At 46.3% G+C, this 15,035-nt stretch overlaps 1 protein-coding gene across 1 annotated transcript in view; it reads right to left on the bottom strand.

Moving 5' to 3' along the window:
* fam171a2 (family with sequence similarity 171 member A2) overlaps window positions 1-15,035 on the bottom strand; it is a 286,830-nt gene that overhangs the window by 172,245 nt on the left and 99,550 nt on the right. Inside the window, exon 2 of the mRNA XM_033035411.1 lies at window positions 14,091-14,318. Coding sequence (XP_032891302.1) covers window positions 14,091-14,318 — 228 coding nt within the window. The remainder of the gene's footprint in view (window positions 1-14,090; window positions 14,319-15,035) is intronic.

Below are 15,035 nucleotides of genomic sequence, written 5' to 3'. Positions count from 1 at the left end.
ATGATGACGTATAACATGTGCTCTAATTTTGCCCACTAATCTCCTGTGTGGGACCTTATCAAAGTCCAGGTACACTACACCCACTGGCACTCCATTGACCATTTTACTTGTTACATCATCAAAAATTTCCAGAAGATTAGTCAATCATGATTTCTCCTTCGTAAATCGATGCTGACTTGGACAAATCCTGCTACTGCTATCCAAATCCGTCGCTATTACATCTTTGATAATCAACTCCAGCATCTTCCCCACCACTGATGTCAGGCGAACTGGTCTATAATTCCCTGTTTTCTCTCCCGCCTTTCTTAAAAAGTGGGATAACATTAAATACCCTCCAATCCACAGGAACTGATCCAGAATCTATAGAAGATTGGAAAATGCATCCACGATTCCCATTTCTGTCTTCAAGGGACCCACATTTGTCTTAACTTTTTTTCCTTTTCACATACCTAAAGAAGTTTTTACTATCCTCCTTTATATTCTTGGCTCGCTTACCTTTGTACCTCATCTTTTCTCCACGTATTGCCTTTTTAGTTACCTTCTGTTGATCTTTAAAAGCTTCCTGCTCATCTTTGCTATGTTACACGCCTTCTTTTTTATTTTTATACTGTCCTTGACTTCCCTTGTCAGCCACAGTCGCCTCTTATTCCCCTTAGAATCTTTTTTCCTCTTTGGAATGAAATGATCCTGCATCTTCTGGATTATTCCCAGAAAAACCTGCCATTGCTGTCATCCCTGCTGGGGTCCCTTTCCAGTTAACTTTGGCCAGTTCCTCCCTCATGCCTCCATGGGTCCCTTTGTTCAACTGCAATACTGACACTTCCAATTTTACCTTCTCCCTCTCAAATTGCAGATTAAAACTTATCATATTTTGGTCACTACCTCCTAATGAGCTCCCTTATCAAATCCGGTTCATTACACAACACTAAATCCAGAATTGCCTTCTCCCTGGTTGGCTCCAGTAAAGCTGCTCCAAAAATCCATCTCGGAGGCACTCCACAAACTCCCTTTCTTGGGATCCAGTGCCAACCTGATTTTCCCAGTCTACCTGCATGTCGAAATCTCCCATAACCACCGTAGCATTACCTTTGTTACATGCCAATTTTAACTCCTGATGCAACTTGCACCCTATCTCCAGGCTACTGTTTGGGGGCTGTAGATAACTCCTGTGAGGGTCTTTTTACCCTGACAATTTCTCAGTACTATCCACAATGACTCTACATCTTCTGATTCTATGTCAACCCTCGCAAGGGACTGAATTTCATTTCTTACCAACAAAGCTACCCCACCTCCTCTGCCCACCCGTCTGGCTTTTCGATAGGATGTATACACCTGAATATTCAGTTCCCAGCTCTGATCCTCTTGCAGCCATGTCTCTGTAATTCCCACAACATCATACTTGCCAATTTCTAACTGAGCTTCAAGCTCATCCACTTTATTTCTTATACTTTGCGCATTCATATAAAACATTTTAAATTCGGTATTGACCCCCCCTCTCATACCGGTTCCTATTTCACCTGGCCTTACTCTCTTATCCCTTCTTCAACTTTCCGTCTCATTAATTTGAGTGTCTTTCATAACTTTTCTTGTACTCTCTTCCCCTTTAACTCCATCCTTATTTGTCAACCCCTCTTCCCCGCTATTTAGTTTAAACCCACATGTGTAGCACTAGCAAACCTGCCTGCCAGAATGTTGGTCCCCTCCAGTTAAGGTGTAACCTGTCCCTTTTGTACAGGTCACCCCTACTCCAGAAGAGATCCCAGTGGTCTATAAATCTAAATCCCTGCTCCCTGCACCAGCCCCTCAGCCACACATTCAGATCTCCTATCTCCCTGTTCCTGCCCTCACTAGAGAGCAGTCCTGAACTACTATCTACCTGATTAGTGACCCTCGGACTATCTTTGATTGGACTTTATTAGCTTTATTTTGCACTAAATGTTATTCCCTTATCATATATCTCCACACTGTAAATGGCTCGATGTAATCATGTATTATCTTTCCGATGAATGGTTAGCACGCAACAAAAGCTTTTCACTGTACCTTGATGCACGTGGCAATAAACTAAACTGAACTGAGCATCTATGGACAACATGGAGAGATGACATTTTGGGTCAGAACGCTTCTTCAGACTGAGTAGAACTGGATGGGGAGTGTGAGGCTGGGATAATAAGGTGGAGCTAATGCTCTTGAGTTGCATTGCACACCTCTGGAAGGTAAAGCGTACCACTGCTTGGCTAATTCTACTATCTAGTGATAAGGTGCCTTAATCACAGGGTAGCAGGCTCCCTGAACATGAAGGTTTTATCAAGAAACCCTAGATCAACATAGACATGGTGATTTATTACAGAGCGCTGTTTCATGGGCCCCAAGGGCAAACTCAAAAGGCAGCAGAAACAATAACAAAGGGCAGCCTGACATTCTAGGTGCAATGCTGAATCTGCCATCACAGATTACTCACAAGGCAAACACCCAGCAGAAACGCTCACTGAAGATAGAAACAAAAAGCTGCAGTAAGTTCTGGAGAAAAGGAGTAGGTGACGTTTTGGGTCGAGACCCTTCTTCAGACTCACGAAGGATGTGTGCTTCTGATCAACTTCAATACCGTCACATTTTTCAAGAACTTTAAAACATCAATCCCAGCGTATTGGTTACGGTCAATGACTGAATAAGAACAAAGAAGGAAAGAGATTAAACTTTTTTTCACCTTCCATCATTGAGGAATGTGGAGGAGCCACTGTGGTGGATGTTTATGTTAAAATGTAATTTTTGTGTTCTGGTGCCTTTTATTTGTATGACTAACTTGGCAATTGAAATTCCTCTTATGTTGCAAAACATACTTGACTAATGAAGTATTATTGTGATTGTGATATCGTATTGACTGACACAAACATGGGCTTTAAGTTAGGCACACGAGCACCTCTGTAAATCATTGCTCCACGGAGACTGAGACTGTGAATATCTGAGCATCTGTGGGCCACTTGATGAGGTTAATGAGCCACCCAGACCATCGGGCACTCACCGCACATTAAGTGACCCTACTGTTCTGGCCAAGAATGAGCCAAAAACAAATGGTTGAAGATGCCACAGACGTACCAATACCTGATCCCGAGGTCACATGGACGTGGTGTGAGTTAGCATTTCATGGGCAGTTAATAATGCAAATTTGAAGTTGGAGCCCCATTTTCCCCTCCATATCTCAACATTCCTGAAGTCAAAATCACTGCCTTGGTAAGATGATATCAACACTTGATCAGCTTTCGAGAAGTGATATATATTTATTTAGTTAGTTGCATGAATGCAAAAAAACTGCACTCTCAAAATCCAGGTGTGACACATTGATGGTGTCTCATCTCATCACCTGCTCCATAGTCTTTCTTCCGAACCTGTTGCCCACACTGGGCCAGTTTGCAAAGGACTTAAGTCTTTTATCCTTCACTTACCAGTCTCGGATCTCAATGATACATTATGGTCATCTGTTCCTCAGTACAATGAAATAAATTTTTGTTACACAGAGTACACTGATAATCCTACAGTACAATATTCACAACCATTCAAGTCTAACAGTGTAGGATAGTATACTGCACGATCTCTGCAACTGTATGCCCAATTATCCTCATATCTAGATGATAGACACAAAATGCTGGAGTAACTCAGCGAGACAGGCAGCATCTCTGGAATCGTCTTCACTTCAGGGTCTCAACATGAAACGTCACCCATTCCTTCTCTCCAGAGATGCTGCCTGTCTCGCTGAGTTACTCCAACATTTTGTGTCTATCTTCGGTGCAAACCAGCATCTGCAGTTCCTTCCTACACATGTCTAGTAGTAGGTCTGTATCAATTAGAGTTCAGGAGATTGAGAGAGGATGTGACTTGAACACACAAGATGCTGATGGGCCTGACAAGTTGGAAGTGTAAATGGTATTTCCTATTGTGGGAGAAACAGGAAGTGGGGGTCACTATGGCAACAAAACAGGAGTCACCAATTTAAGACAGATGAAGCAAAAGGATTTTCTCTCAGATGTTCATGAGTCTTTGGAATTATCTTCCTCAAAATGGTGGCGGAAATATATATATTTTTGACAGCAGAGTAGATATTTGCAAAGCAATGGAGGGAATGACCACACCGGTCGATCCAGCTCGCAGTTTCATCGCTGACGGTCGATCCATCACGAGGTTTTCCAGGCGAGTGCCCTCGAGCTTGAAGGTCGAAGACACTCTTCTGAACTCGCGGATTAGGTCGCCGCAGTGAGACAGCCCCTTTACAGCGGCAGAAACCCAGGTTCGATTCTGACTATGGGTGCTGTCCGTACGGAGTTTGTACGTTCTCCACACGTAGACCGCGTGGGTTCTGCCCAGGTGCTCCGGTTTCCGTATGGCTTCGGCAAAGATTGTGGATCGTCCCTCGTGTGTAGGATGGTGCTAGTGTACGGGGATCGCTGGTCAGCGCGGACTCGGTGGTCCGAAGGGCCTGTTTCCGCGCTGTATCTCTGAACTAAACTAAACACAGAAAGCGAACACAGCTGAGTAATTGCAAGCTCCTTTCTGTAACAATTCCACACTATCTGCTGTGACAGACATGCACAGATATTGTAGTTCTAATTTAGTTGATTTATACCCGTCTTCAACAGAGAATCATTCAAAAATGGCAGCTCTGTAACACATCCTATACTACTGAACTATTTATGGCACGGCAGGAAACTAGACCGGGCCCTGAAGGACAGGATTAATAGGCATGGGGGCTGGCAATGTCTTTTTTTTCAATCCTAGCCATTCAGCAGCTTGCTTCATGGTTGTTAATAATCAACTTGACCTCACAAGAACATTGACAGAAGCAGGAGCTGAACCATCTGACCCCTTAGCCCTGCCCTGTCATTCAACGGTGGTGCAGCGGTAGAGTTCTGCCTCACAGCGCCAGAGACCCGGGTTCCATCCCGACCTCGGGTGCTGTCTGTGTGGAGTTTGCACGTTCTCCCCGTGACCACGTGGGTTTTCTCCAACTGCTCCGGTTTCCTCCCACATTCCAAAGACGTACAGGTTTGGAGGTTAATTGGCTTCGGTAAAGATTGTAACTTGTCCCTAGTGTGTGTAGGATAGTGCTAGTGTACAGGGTGATCGCTGGCTAACGTGGACTCGGTGGGCCAGAGGGCCTGTTTCCGCGCTGCATCGCTAAACTAAACTAAACTAAATGCCATGATGCATGACCATTCAAGAGGCAAGTCCTCCTCATCTCCACCTTCGCTGGGAGATACCTCGTTCTAAACCATACCTCTAACTCTAGCTTCTCTCACCAGGGCAAAGCAACGTCTCCCCAGGGATCAACCGAGTGACCGATTGTGAGTTGGAGATGATGAGGAATTTCTTTAGTCAGGGGATGGTGAATCTGTGGAATTCATTGCCACAGACGGCTGTGGAGGCCAAGTCATTGGGTACTTTTATAGCGGAGATTGACAGGTCCTTGATTAGGAAGGGTATCAAAGGTCATGAGGAGAATGGGGTTGAGAGTGTTGAGAAAATAGATCAGCCATGATGGAATGGCGGAGAACGCTCGATGGGCTGAATGGTCTAATTCTGCTCCTCCGTCTGGCGATCTTCCCTGAAGGGACTCCAATGTGAGTAGATCCAGCACTATGCCCAGTGCTTCAGCACACAATGCACCCTCAACAGTTGAAACGTGGTATTCTTACTTTAGGTTACTTTAGTTTAGTTTAGTTTAGTTAAGAGATACAGTGTGGAAACACGTCCTTCGTCTCACCGAGTCCGCTCTGTCCAGTGATCATCCCACACCCTCGTTCTATTCTACACATTAGGGACAATTTACAGAAGGCAATTAACCTACAAACCTGCGCATTTTTGAAAATGTGGGAGGAAATCGGAGCACCCAGAGAAAAACAACTGGGTCACAGGGGGAACGTGCAAACTCCGTACAGACCGCACCCGTAGTCAGGATGGAAGCCGAGTCTCTGGCGCTGTAAGGCAGCAACCCTGCCGCTGCGCCACCGTGCCGCCCACTGTTGGAGTTCAATCCTGCCTTCCTATTATCTTGCTGGAACTGCATGGGAACTTGCTGTACCAGGTGTGGTAAAGGGATTAAATAAGTACTTTGTGGTAATTTTTACATGTAATGAACTGCTGGTAAATGGGACTAGCTTAGATGGGGAATCTAGGACGAGTCGGTCTGAGGGGCCTGTGTCCATGCTGCATGACTCTGTGACTCTAAATGACAAGGATACCCAGAACCTACACTGCAGCAGCAAGCTGACATTTTCCTTCAATTTAATAATATTCTCACCCTCTATTCTCTGAAAAGTAAATGCCCTCAAATTTCTCCACATTTTATTCCATCTTTCCATCTGCCCAGTCACTTGCTGCCAATATTTATAATCTCTGAGTCCTCTTCACAACTTGCTTTACAAACTTCTTTTATTCTGTCAGAAAATGTAGTTACCACTCAGTCTCACACAATCCCATCATTTTGTTTACTTCTGCGGATGTTGCTGGCAGTGCCTCCTGTGTGAGGTGGCAGTTCAGAGCCAACCACATAGGCATATCTAGTTTTATTATGGTTCAGTTTAGTTTATTGTCACGTGTACCGAGGTGCAGTGAAAAGCTTTTTCATTGCGTGCTATCCAGTCAGTGAAAAGACAACACATGATTGCAATCGAGCCATTCACAGTGTACAGATACAGGATTAAGGAAATACAATTTAGTGCAAGATAAAGTCCAGTAAAGTCCGATTAAAGATAGACTGAGGGTCTCAAATTAGGTAGATGGTAGGTCAGGGCCGCTCTCTAGTTGTTGATTGGATGGTTCAGTTGTCTGATAACAGCTGGGAAGAAACTGTCCCCGAATCTGGAGTCATGCGTTTTCACACTTCTTTACCTCTTGCCCGATGGGAGGGGGGAGAAGAGGGAGTGACTTGTCCTTGAGTATGCTGGTGGCCTTGCTGAGGCAGCGTGAAGTGTAGATGGAGTCAATGGAAGTGAGGTTGGTTTGCGCGATAGTCTGGGCTGCGTCCACTATTCTCTGTAATTTCTTGCGGTGTTGGATGGAGCTGTTCCCAAACCATGTTGTGATGCATCTCAATAATATAGTTCTATGTTATCCCGTATTCACCTCCATTCCCTCCACTCTATGGGCAATGTACAGAGGCCGATTAACCTACACATCCACAGGTCTTTGGGATATGGGAGGACACTGGAAAACCTGTGGTCGCAAGGAGAACGTGAAAACTCCACACAGACAGCACCCAAGGTCAGGATCCAATCCAGGTCTCTGGCTCTGTGAGGCAACAGCTCTACCCGCAGAGCCACTCTGCTGCCTGCTTGTAAACAATCTTGAAAATAAACCTCTGAATTTGGTTTGCTTTTAAATATGAATTACATTTGATTTTGGCAACTGATGTTATCTGGCCTGTAGCCCTGAAGATGTGTTCCGACTCAAAACATCACCTATCCTTTTTCTGCAGAGATGCTGGCTGTCCCGCCGAGTTACTCCAGCACTTTGTGTCTGCCTTCTGTATAAACCAGCATCTGCAGTTCCTTCCAACACACCACTTGGTATTCCTTGGACTAACTCAGGGAACTGCTCAAAATAACATGGAATTCGAGTCTGAATGCCAAGTCAGGATCTCTGCCAAACACCAAAAACCATTGAGACTTGAAAACAGAATAAGTGCTATGCTCACACAAAATCCCAGAGGACATTATCCATTTGCACAGAGCACAAGTACTTGCAATTTCACTGAAAAGAGAAATTCATCTGGTTACAAATCATAGCTGGAAATCTAATATATTCAAGTTCCCTCCAGACTTTAATGTGAAAATCTGGAATTAATGCATTACTTAAGAAAATACAGAGGTATACACAGCAAGCTGGAGTAACTCAGTCGGTCAGGTAGCTTCACTGGAGAAAAGGAATAGAAAACGTATTAGATTGAGACCCTTCCTCAACCCAGCATTTTGTGTCTATCTATGGTGCAAAAAGCAGCATCTGCAGTTCCTTCCTGCAAATACAGAGATGTGCACCTCTGGAGAGAAGGAATGGGTGATGTTTCGGGTCGAGACCCTTCTTCAGTCACATAATTCCTTCTCTCCAAAGATGCTGCCTGTCCTGCTGAGTTACTCCAGCATTTTGTGTCTACCTTCGATTTAAACAAACATCTGCAGTTCCTTCCTACACAAATACAGAGGAGTGTTGGGTCTATGCATAACAGTTATATTTATTCAGTTTCAGTTTATAGTCACGTGTACCGAGGTACAGTGAAAAGCTTTTGTTGCGTGCTAACCAGCCAACGGAAAGACAATACATGATTACAATCGAGCCATTTACAGTGTACCGATACATGATAAGGGAATAACCAGTTACAACTAGTTACAAAACCTCCAATATTTTCTGGATTATTGTGTAGTTGTTGGGTAAAGCGTATTCTCGGGAGCATGGATGAAGCCACGAACCACAACAAAACAAAGTTGGATAATGGGTACACAGAAACCAGAAAAGGAGGAATGGGAATTAAGTGGCTGCCTTGAGAGATGGCATAGACTCATTAAATTCAATAATTTCCCAATTCATATTGGAAATAATAAATAATGAAAAGATTGCTTTTGCTTTTGTGCCTCATTACACATGTCCCAAAGTCCCAATCCTCAAAAATAATTACCCAAACAAATTTGTTACAAAATGTCTTTGGAAAGAAGCAATTCACAGCATTCATTAAAATAGAAATCAAGAGTGGAATGACTTTGTTTTGGTTCTTCTGCCTCAGAAACTGAAGATAGGATCTTCGAGTCACTTAAAAGTTATTCACAAGCATCACAAGGAGGAGGATTCTGAAGACTTCTATTTCCTTGCCTTACCCTCTTGCTAAATCTATCTCTTTAATGCCGACTGGGCTTGCAGTAATTCTCCCCTTTTATCATTACTGGTAGAAGACTGGAGAATCTGGTGATGTTCAGCTCAGGCTGGAGGAGGTTGGTAAGGGATTTAACAGGTATCAAGACCATGACTGGCTTAAATAAGTGAAGCTCTTCCCTTCGGTGAATTGTTTAAGGATGAGGTATAAAAAATTGTGATCAAAGAACACGAGGGGTTGAGTATGTCCACACCGACCATCGATCCCTGCACATTAACACTACCCTATACACACTAGGGACAATTTACAGTTATACCAAGCCAATTAACCTATAAACCTGTACGTCTGGAGTGTGGGAGGAAACTGAAAATCTCGCAGAAAACCCACACAGGTCACGGGGGGGGGGGGGGGACGTACAAACTCAGCACAGACAGCATCCGTAGTCAGGATCAAACCCGGGTCCCTGGTGCTGTGTGGCAGCAGCTCTACCCGCTGTGCCACCTTGCTGCCCCAATGGTTGTTATGCGACTTGCAAGAGGCAGAGACCCAACGGCACAATGGTTTGTTCCATCATGGAAGCAGCATCTCTATAGAAAATCAACAGAACAAAACCGGGCGGGCTGCGGCCTGTATTTGGAATCTGCCAAGCCGGCCCTCACTCGTCCACTGAAGACCAGAGAGTGGAGAGGAGGGAGCTGGCGATGACGGACCTGAGGATCAAGGCTGGTGGGAGAGTGGCTCAGGGTCTTAACTTCCGCATGCCCCCCCCCCCCCCCCCCCCCCCCAGGCCACACAGGTCTCTGGCGCTGTAAGGCAGCGACTCTACCGCTGCACCACTGTGCCGCTCATTGTATGTTTATTTGTTGTCTTGTTGTATGAATGTGCTGTGAAGCTGCTGCAAGAAGTTCATTGTACCAGTCCCAGTACGTACGTCAACTAAACATCCGACTGTCTATACTGCAGGCAGATCAATGGTGCTAAGTCTCTTTTCAGTTCCATGACCAGGAATAAATTTCCAGACCCAGTATCCTGAGCCGACATGCACACTGCACTAATGGACAGCTAAACGGAAGGGGACGGGATTGTGGTGAACTCTGACTAGAGAGAGAGAGTGGTTTGCTCAACCTGTGAGATTGCTCAGAATTTAAATACCCTGTAAAATACACAAGTAGTGTTGGAATACCAGTCGTGAAGCGAACATAACATAAACATCGGAGATAAGACACCAAATGCTGGAATAACTCAGGGGGTCAGGCAGTATCTCTGGGGAGAAGGAATAGGTGGCGTTTCAGACTGAAGAAGGAACTCAACCCAAAACGTCACCTATTTATTTTCTCCACAGATGCTGCCTGATCCGCTGAGTTACTCGAGCACTTTGTGTCTATCTTCGGTGTAAACCAGCATCTGCAGTTCCTCCCTACACATAACATGAACATCTCCAGAATTGCTCATCTTACTCTTATAACCACGCAAGAGTTGACCATTCGGCCCATTGGCCAAGTGCTGACTTCCAGGGGAACAATCCCATTCAGCCCACACCCTCTCTGTGCCCAGGCAACTTATCATGTCTCCTACATCATCAGCATCACCTTGACAACAGCCGGTTAATAGATACATAGACAATAGGTGTAGGAGTAGATCATTCGGCCCTTCGAGCCAGCACCGCCATTCAATGTGATCATGGCTGATAATCCACAAGCAGTACACCGTTCCTGCCTTCTCCCCCTAACCCTTGATTCCGCTAGCCCCAAGAGCTCTATCTAACTCTCTTTTGAATGCATCCAGTGAATCGACCTCCACTGCCTTCTGAGGCAGAGAATTCCACAAATTCATAACTCTCTGTGTGAAAAGGTTTTTCCTCATTACAGTTATAAATGGCCTATCCCTTATTCTTAAACTGTGGCCCCTGGTTCTGGATCCCCCCAACATCGGGATCATGTTTTCTGCATCTAGCGTGTCCAATCCCTTAATAATTTTCTATGTTTCTATAAGATACCCTCTCATCCTTCTAAATTCCAGTGAATACAAGCCCAGCCGACCCATTCTTTCATCATATGACAGTCCTGCCATCTCGGGAATTAACCTGGTGAACTTACACTGCACTCCCTCAATAGCAATAATGTCCTTCCTCAAATTAGGAGACCAAAACTGCACACAATACTCAAGGTGCCGTCTCACAAGGGCCCTGTACTCAACTTCTCTCGTTATGAAGGCCAACATGCCATTAGCTTTCTTCACTGCCTGCTGAACAAGCATGCTTACTTTCAGTAACTGATGCACAAGGACACCCAGGTCTTATTGCACCTCCCCTTTTCCTAACCTGACACCATTCAGATAATAATCTGCCTTCTTGCTGTTCTTGCCACCAAAGTGGTTCACCTCACATTTATCCACATTATACTGCATCCGCCATGCATCCGCCCACTTATCCAACCTATCTAAGTCACCCTGCAACCTCTTAGCATCCTCTTCACAGTTCACACTGCCACCCAGCTTTGTGTCATCTGCAAATTTGTGAATGTTACTTTTAATTCCTTCATCTAAATCATTAATGTATATTATAAATAGCTATAGTCCCAGCACCAAACATTGCAGCACCCCACTAGTCACTGCCTGCCATTCTGAAAGGGACCCGTTAATCCCTTTGTTTCCTGTCTGCCAACCAATTTTCTATCCATTTCGGCACTCTACCCCCCAAAACCATGTGCTCTAATTTTGCCTACTAATCTCCTGTGTGGGACCTCATCAAAGGCTTTATGAAAGTGGAGGTACACTACATCCACTGGCTCTCCATTTTACTTGTTAATCCTAAAGAAATTCCAGAAGATTAGTCAAGCCTGATTTCCCCTTCATAAATCCATGCTGACTTGGACCTATCCTGTTACTGCTATCCAAATGTGTCGCTATTTCACCTTTAATAATCGACTCCAGCATCTTCCCCACCACTGATGTCCAGCATATCTGCAGGACAGAACTGGAGCCCAGTGGGGGTCCCTCTACGCAGGGATTCTCCCCCTCTACATCGGGGACCTGGGGTGGAGGGCACTGCACCGAGGAGTTCCCTTGCAACCTGTTTATCTTGCGGTTGACAGACTCGCTAGCCGCCTGCCACTTGCGGGCTGGATGAGTCTGTGCACCACGTGTACATGGAGTGAGTGAGGCTGCAGCCACTGTTCCAATATCTAAAGGGGCTGCTCCTTGCCTTCTGTCTGCACTTCACACCCGCCATCCTCATCTTTGGACACCCTGTGCGTAGGGGAGAGGGTAGGGCTGAAGATGTCCTGGTTGGGTTGCTCCTAGCCTGGCCATCCGCGAGTCACGACGCCAGGTGGAAGAGGGCTCTGCCCGAGCTGGCTGCCTGCCCCTTTTCCGGGGTTACGTCCGCACTCGGGTGGTACTAGAGAGGGACTATGCGCTGTCCACGTGCACCCTGGGGGATTTCCGGGACCACTGCACAGCGCGAGGGTAATGCATATTGTATTATGCTTATTTGAAAATGTAGTGTCTTTGATAAATTGGTGATTTTGTACTATGGTGGTGGGTGTGTTACTACGGTTTTGTTTTGTAAGTATTATTTGGTATCGTAATTGAAGTAATTATTTTTGATACAAAAAAAAGGGATACACACGCAGACAAGGAGAGAACATCGGTGTTCAGCGTGAAGAGTATCTGAGGTGGGATTGAAGCCAAGCCCCTCCACCCTGAGACAGCGATACTGACAACTACACTGTGGGAGCTCGCTGGCAGACGGATAGAAGTATATAGAATTATTAGAGGCATAGATGGGGTAGACAGTCAGAACCTTTTTCCCAGTATGGAAATAACAGAGACTAGCGAGGAGCAAAGTTTAAAGATGTGCAGGGCAATTTTTATTTTACACAGAGGGTGGCGAATGCCTGTAACACGCTGCTGGGGTGGTAGTCCATGGTATTGTCACGTGTACTGTGGTACAGTGTAAAGCTTTTTGTTGCGTGCTAGCCAGTCAGTGGAAAGACTATACATGATTACAATTGAGCTGTCCACTTCTAACAGATACAGGATAAAGGGAATAACGTTTAGTGCAAGATAAAGTCCTATAAAGTCTGATTAATGGGCCTGTCCCACTTAAGCGATTTTTCAGCGGACTACCGGCAACTGTCAAGTTGCCGGCAGTCGCCTGCAAATCCCGGAACTGGAGTGGCGACTATCAGAGTGGAACACACACACACACACACACACACACACACACACACACACACACACACACACACACACACACACACACACACACACACACACACACACACACACACACACACACACACACACACACACACACACACACACACACACACACACACACACACACACACACACACACACACACACACACACACACACACACACACACACACATCGCTTCCTTCACCAGCCCATGTTAATTTTTTAGACAGCACTCCCCCTGCTTGCCCTGTCACTGTTGCAAAGCCAAGGTGATACAGACACACGCTGCGATGAACAGGAAGGTTGGCGCTGTAAAAAGGCGGCTAAAGCACAATGTATGGTAAGTCCTTTAAAAAAGGGAGGGAGAAGGGGGGAGAAGGAGTGGAGACAACTTTTAAGAAGCCAGAGATACACGGCTCTGAAGCTCGGCGGATATTTAACATTACCGGTCGCTTATCCTACGAGAACCTCCGAGAACCTTCGACTTCCTGGCGACCCACTTGCGGCTCGAGAATTCTCGCTACTCTTGATCTCGGCCTCATTCTAGTCACCCGCTAATTTTTCAACATGTTGCCTAAAAAGTGGCCAAAGAGGGACAGGCCCATAAAGATAGTCTGATGGTCTCCAATGAGGTAGATAGTAGCTCAGGACTGCTCTATGGTTGTGGTAGGATGGTTCAGTTGCCTGATAACAGCTGGGAAGAAACTGTCCGTGAATCTGGACGCGTGCGTTTTCACGTTTCTGTAACTTTTGCCTGATGGAAGAGGGGAGAAAAAGGAGTGATCAGGGGGGAGACTGCTCCTTGATTATGCTGCTGGCTTGTGTTGGTGGAGAGAATGTTAATTTTGGGGATTTGTTTTTGAACCAGTGCACGTTGTGGCAGAGAGACTTTAAACACTGCCAACTCCGAACAAAAGCTGAAAGTATATCTTCAAATGACTTTGTCTGTGTCGAGTTCTTTCCCAGCAATTAGCAACACTTAATAATATATCACCTAAAAAAATCGCAGAGTTGCTGCTGACAGCTTCTCACTTACGTGGAGTTTTTTTGGCGTGCCAGGGGGCAGAGTTGGTGACGAAGCCGTGCTTTGCAGCGCTGACGACCAGCCATGTTCCCAGTCGGTACTGTACGGTGATCAGTGCCACGCCATCCCTGTCCGTCGTTCCTGCAGCTAACCACGACTGGTTTGTGTAAACATCCACGGCGGCCTCTGCCAGAGGAGACAGGTCACCGTTGTCGAAGACTTGCACTTTTATAGACACCTCTGAAAGGAGAGGGACAGGTGGCCCATTAGTGTATTTGGCCCAGTCTAGACTCCAGCCCAGTCTGGTCTCCTGCCCAGTCTAGACTCCTGCCCAGTCTAGTCTCCTGCCCAGTCTAGCCTCCAGCCCAGTCTAGACTCCAGCCCAGTCTAGTCTCCTGCCCAGTCTAGACTCCAGCCCAGTCTAGTCTCCTGCCCAGTCTAGCCTCCAGCCCAGTCTAGTCTCCTGCCCAGTCTAGCCTCCAGCCCAGTCTGGTCTCCAACCCAGTCTAGCCTACAGCCCAGTCTAGTCTCCAGCCCAGTCTGGTCTCCAACCCAGTCTAGCCTCCAGCCCAGTCTAGACTCCAGCCCAGTCTAGTCTCCAGCCCAGTCTGGTCTCCAACCCAGTCTAGCCTACAGCCCAGTCTAGTCTCCAGCCCAGTCTGGTCTCCAACCCAGTCTAGCCTCCAGCCCAGTCTAGTCTCCTGCCCAGTCTAGACTCCAGCCCAGTCTAGCCTCCAGCCCAGTCTATCTCCAGCCCAGTCTGGTCTCCAACCCAGTCTAGCCTCCAGCCCAGTCTAGTCTCCTGCCCAGTCTAGACTCCAGCCCAGTCTAGCCTCCAGCCCAGTCTAGTCTCCAGCCCAGTCTAGTCTCCAGCCCAGTCTAGTCTCCTGCCCAGTCTAGCCTCCAGCCCAGTCTAGTCTCCAGCCCAGTTTAGTCTCCAGCCCAGTCTAGTCTCCT

Source organism: Amblyraja radiata, chromosome 16 (genome assembly GCF_010909765.2).
Source record: "Amblyraja radiata isolate CabotCenter1 chromosome 16, sAmbRad1.1.pri, whole genome shotgun sequence".
Lineage (NCBI taxonomy): Eukaryota > Metazoa > Chordata > Chondrichthyes > Rajiformes > Rajidae > Amblyraja > Amblyraja radiata.
The sequence above is the reverse complement of the archived record's forward strand: the minus strand, read 5'-3'. Positions and strand labels throughout refer to the sequence as shown.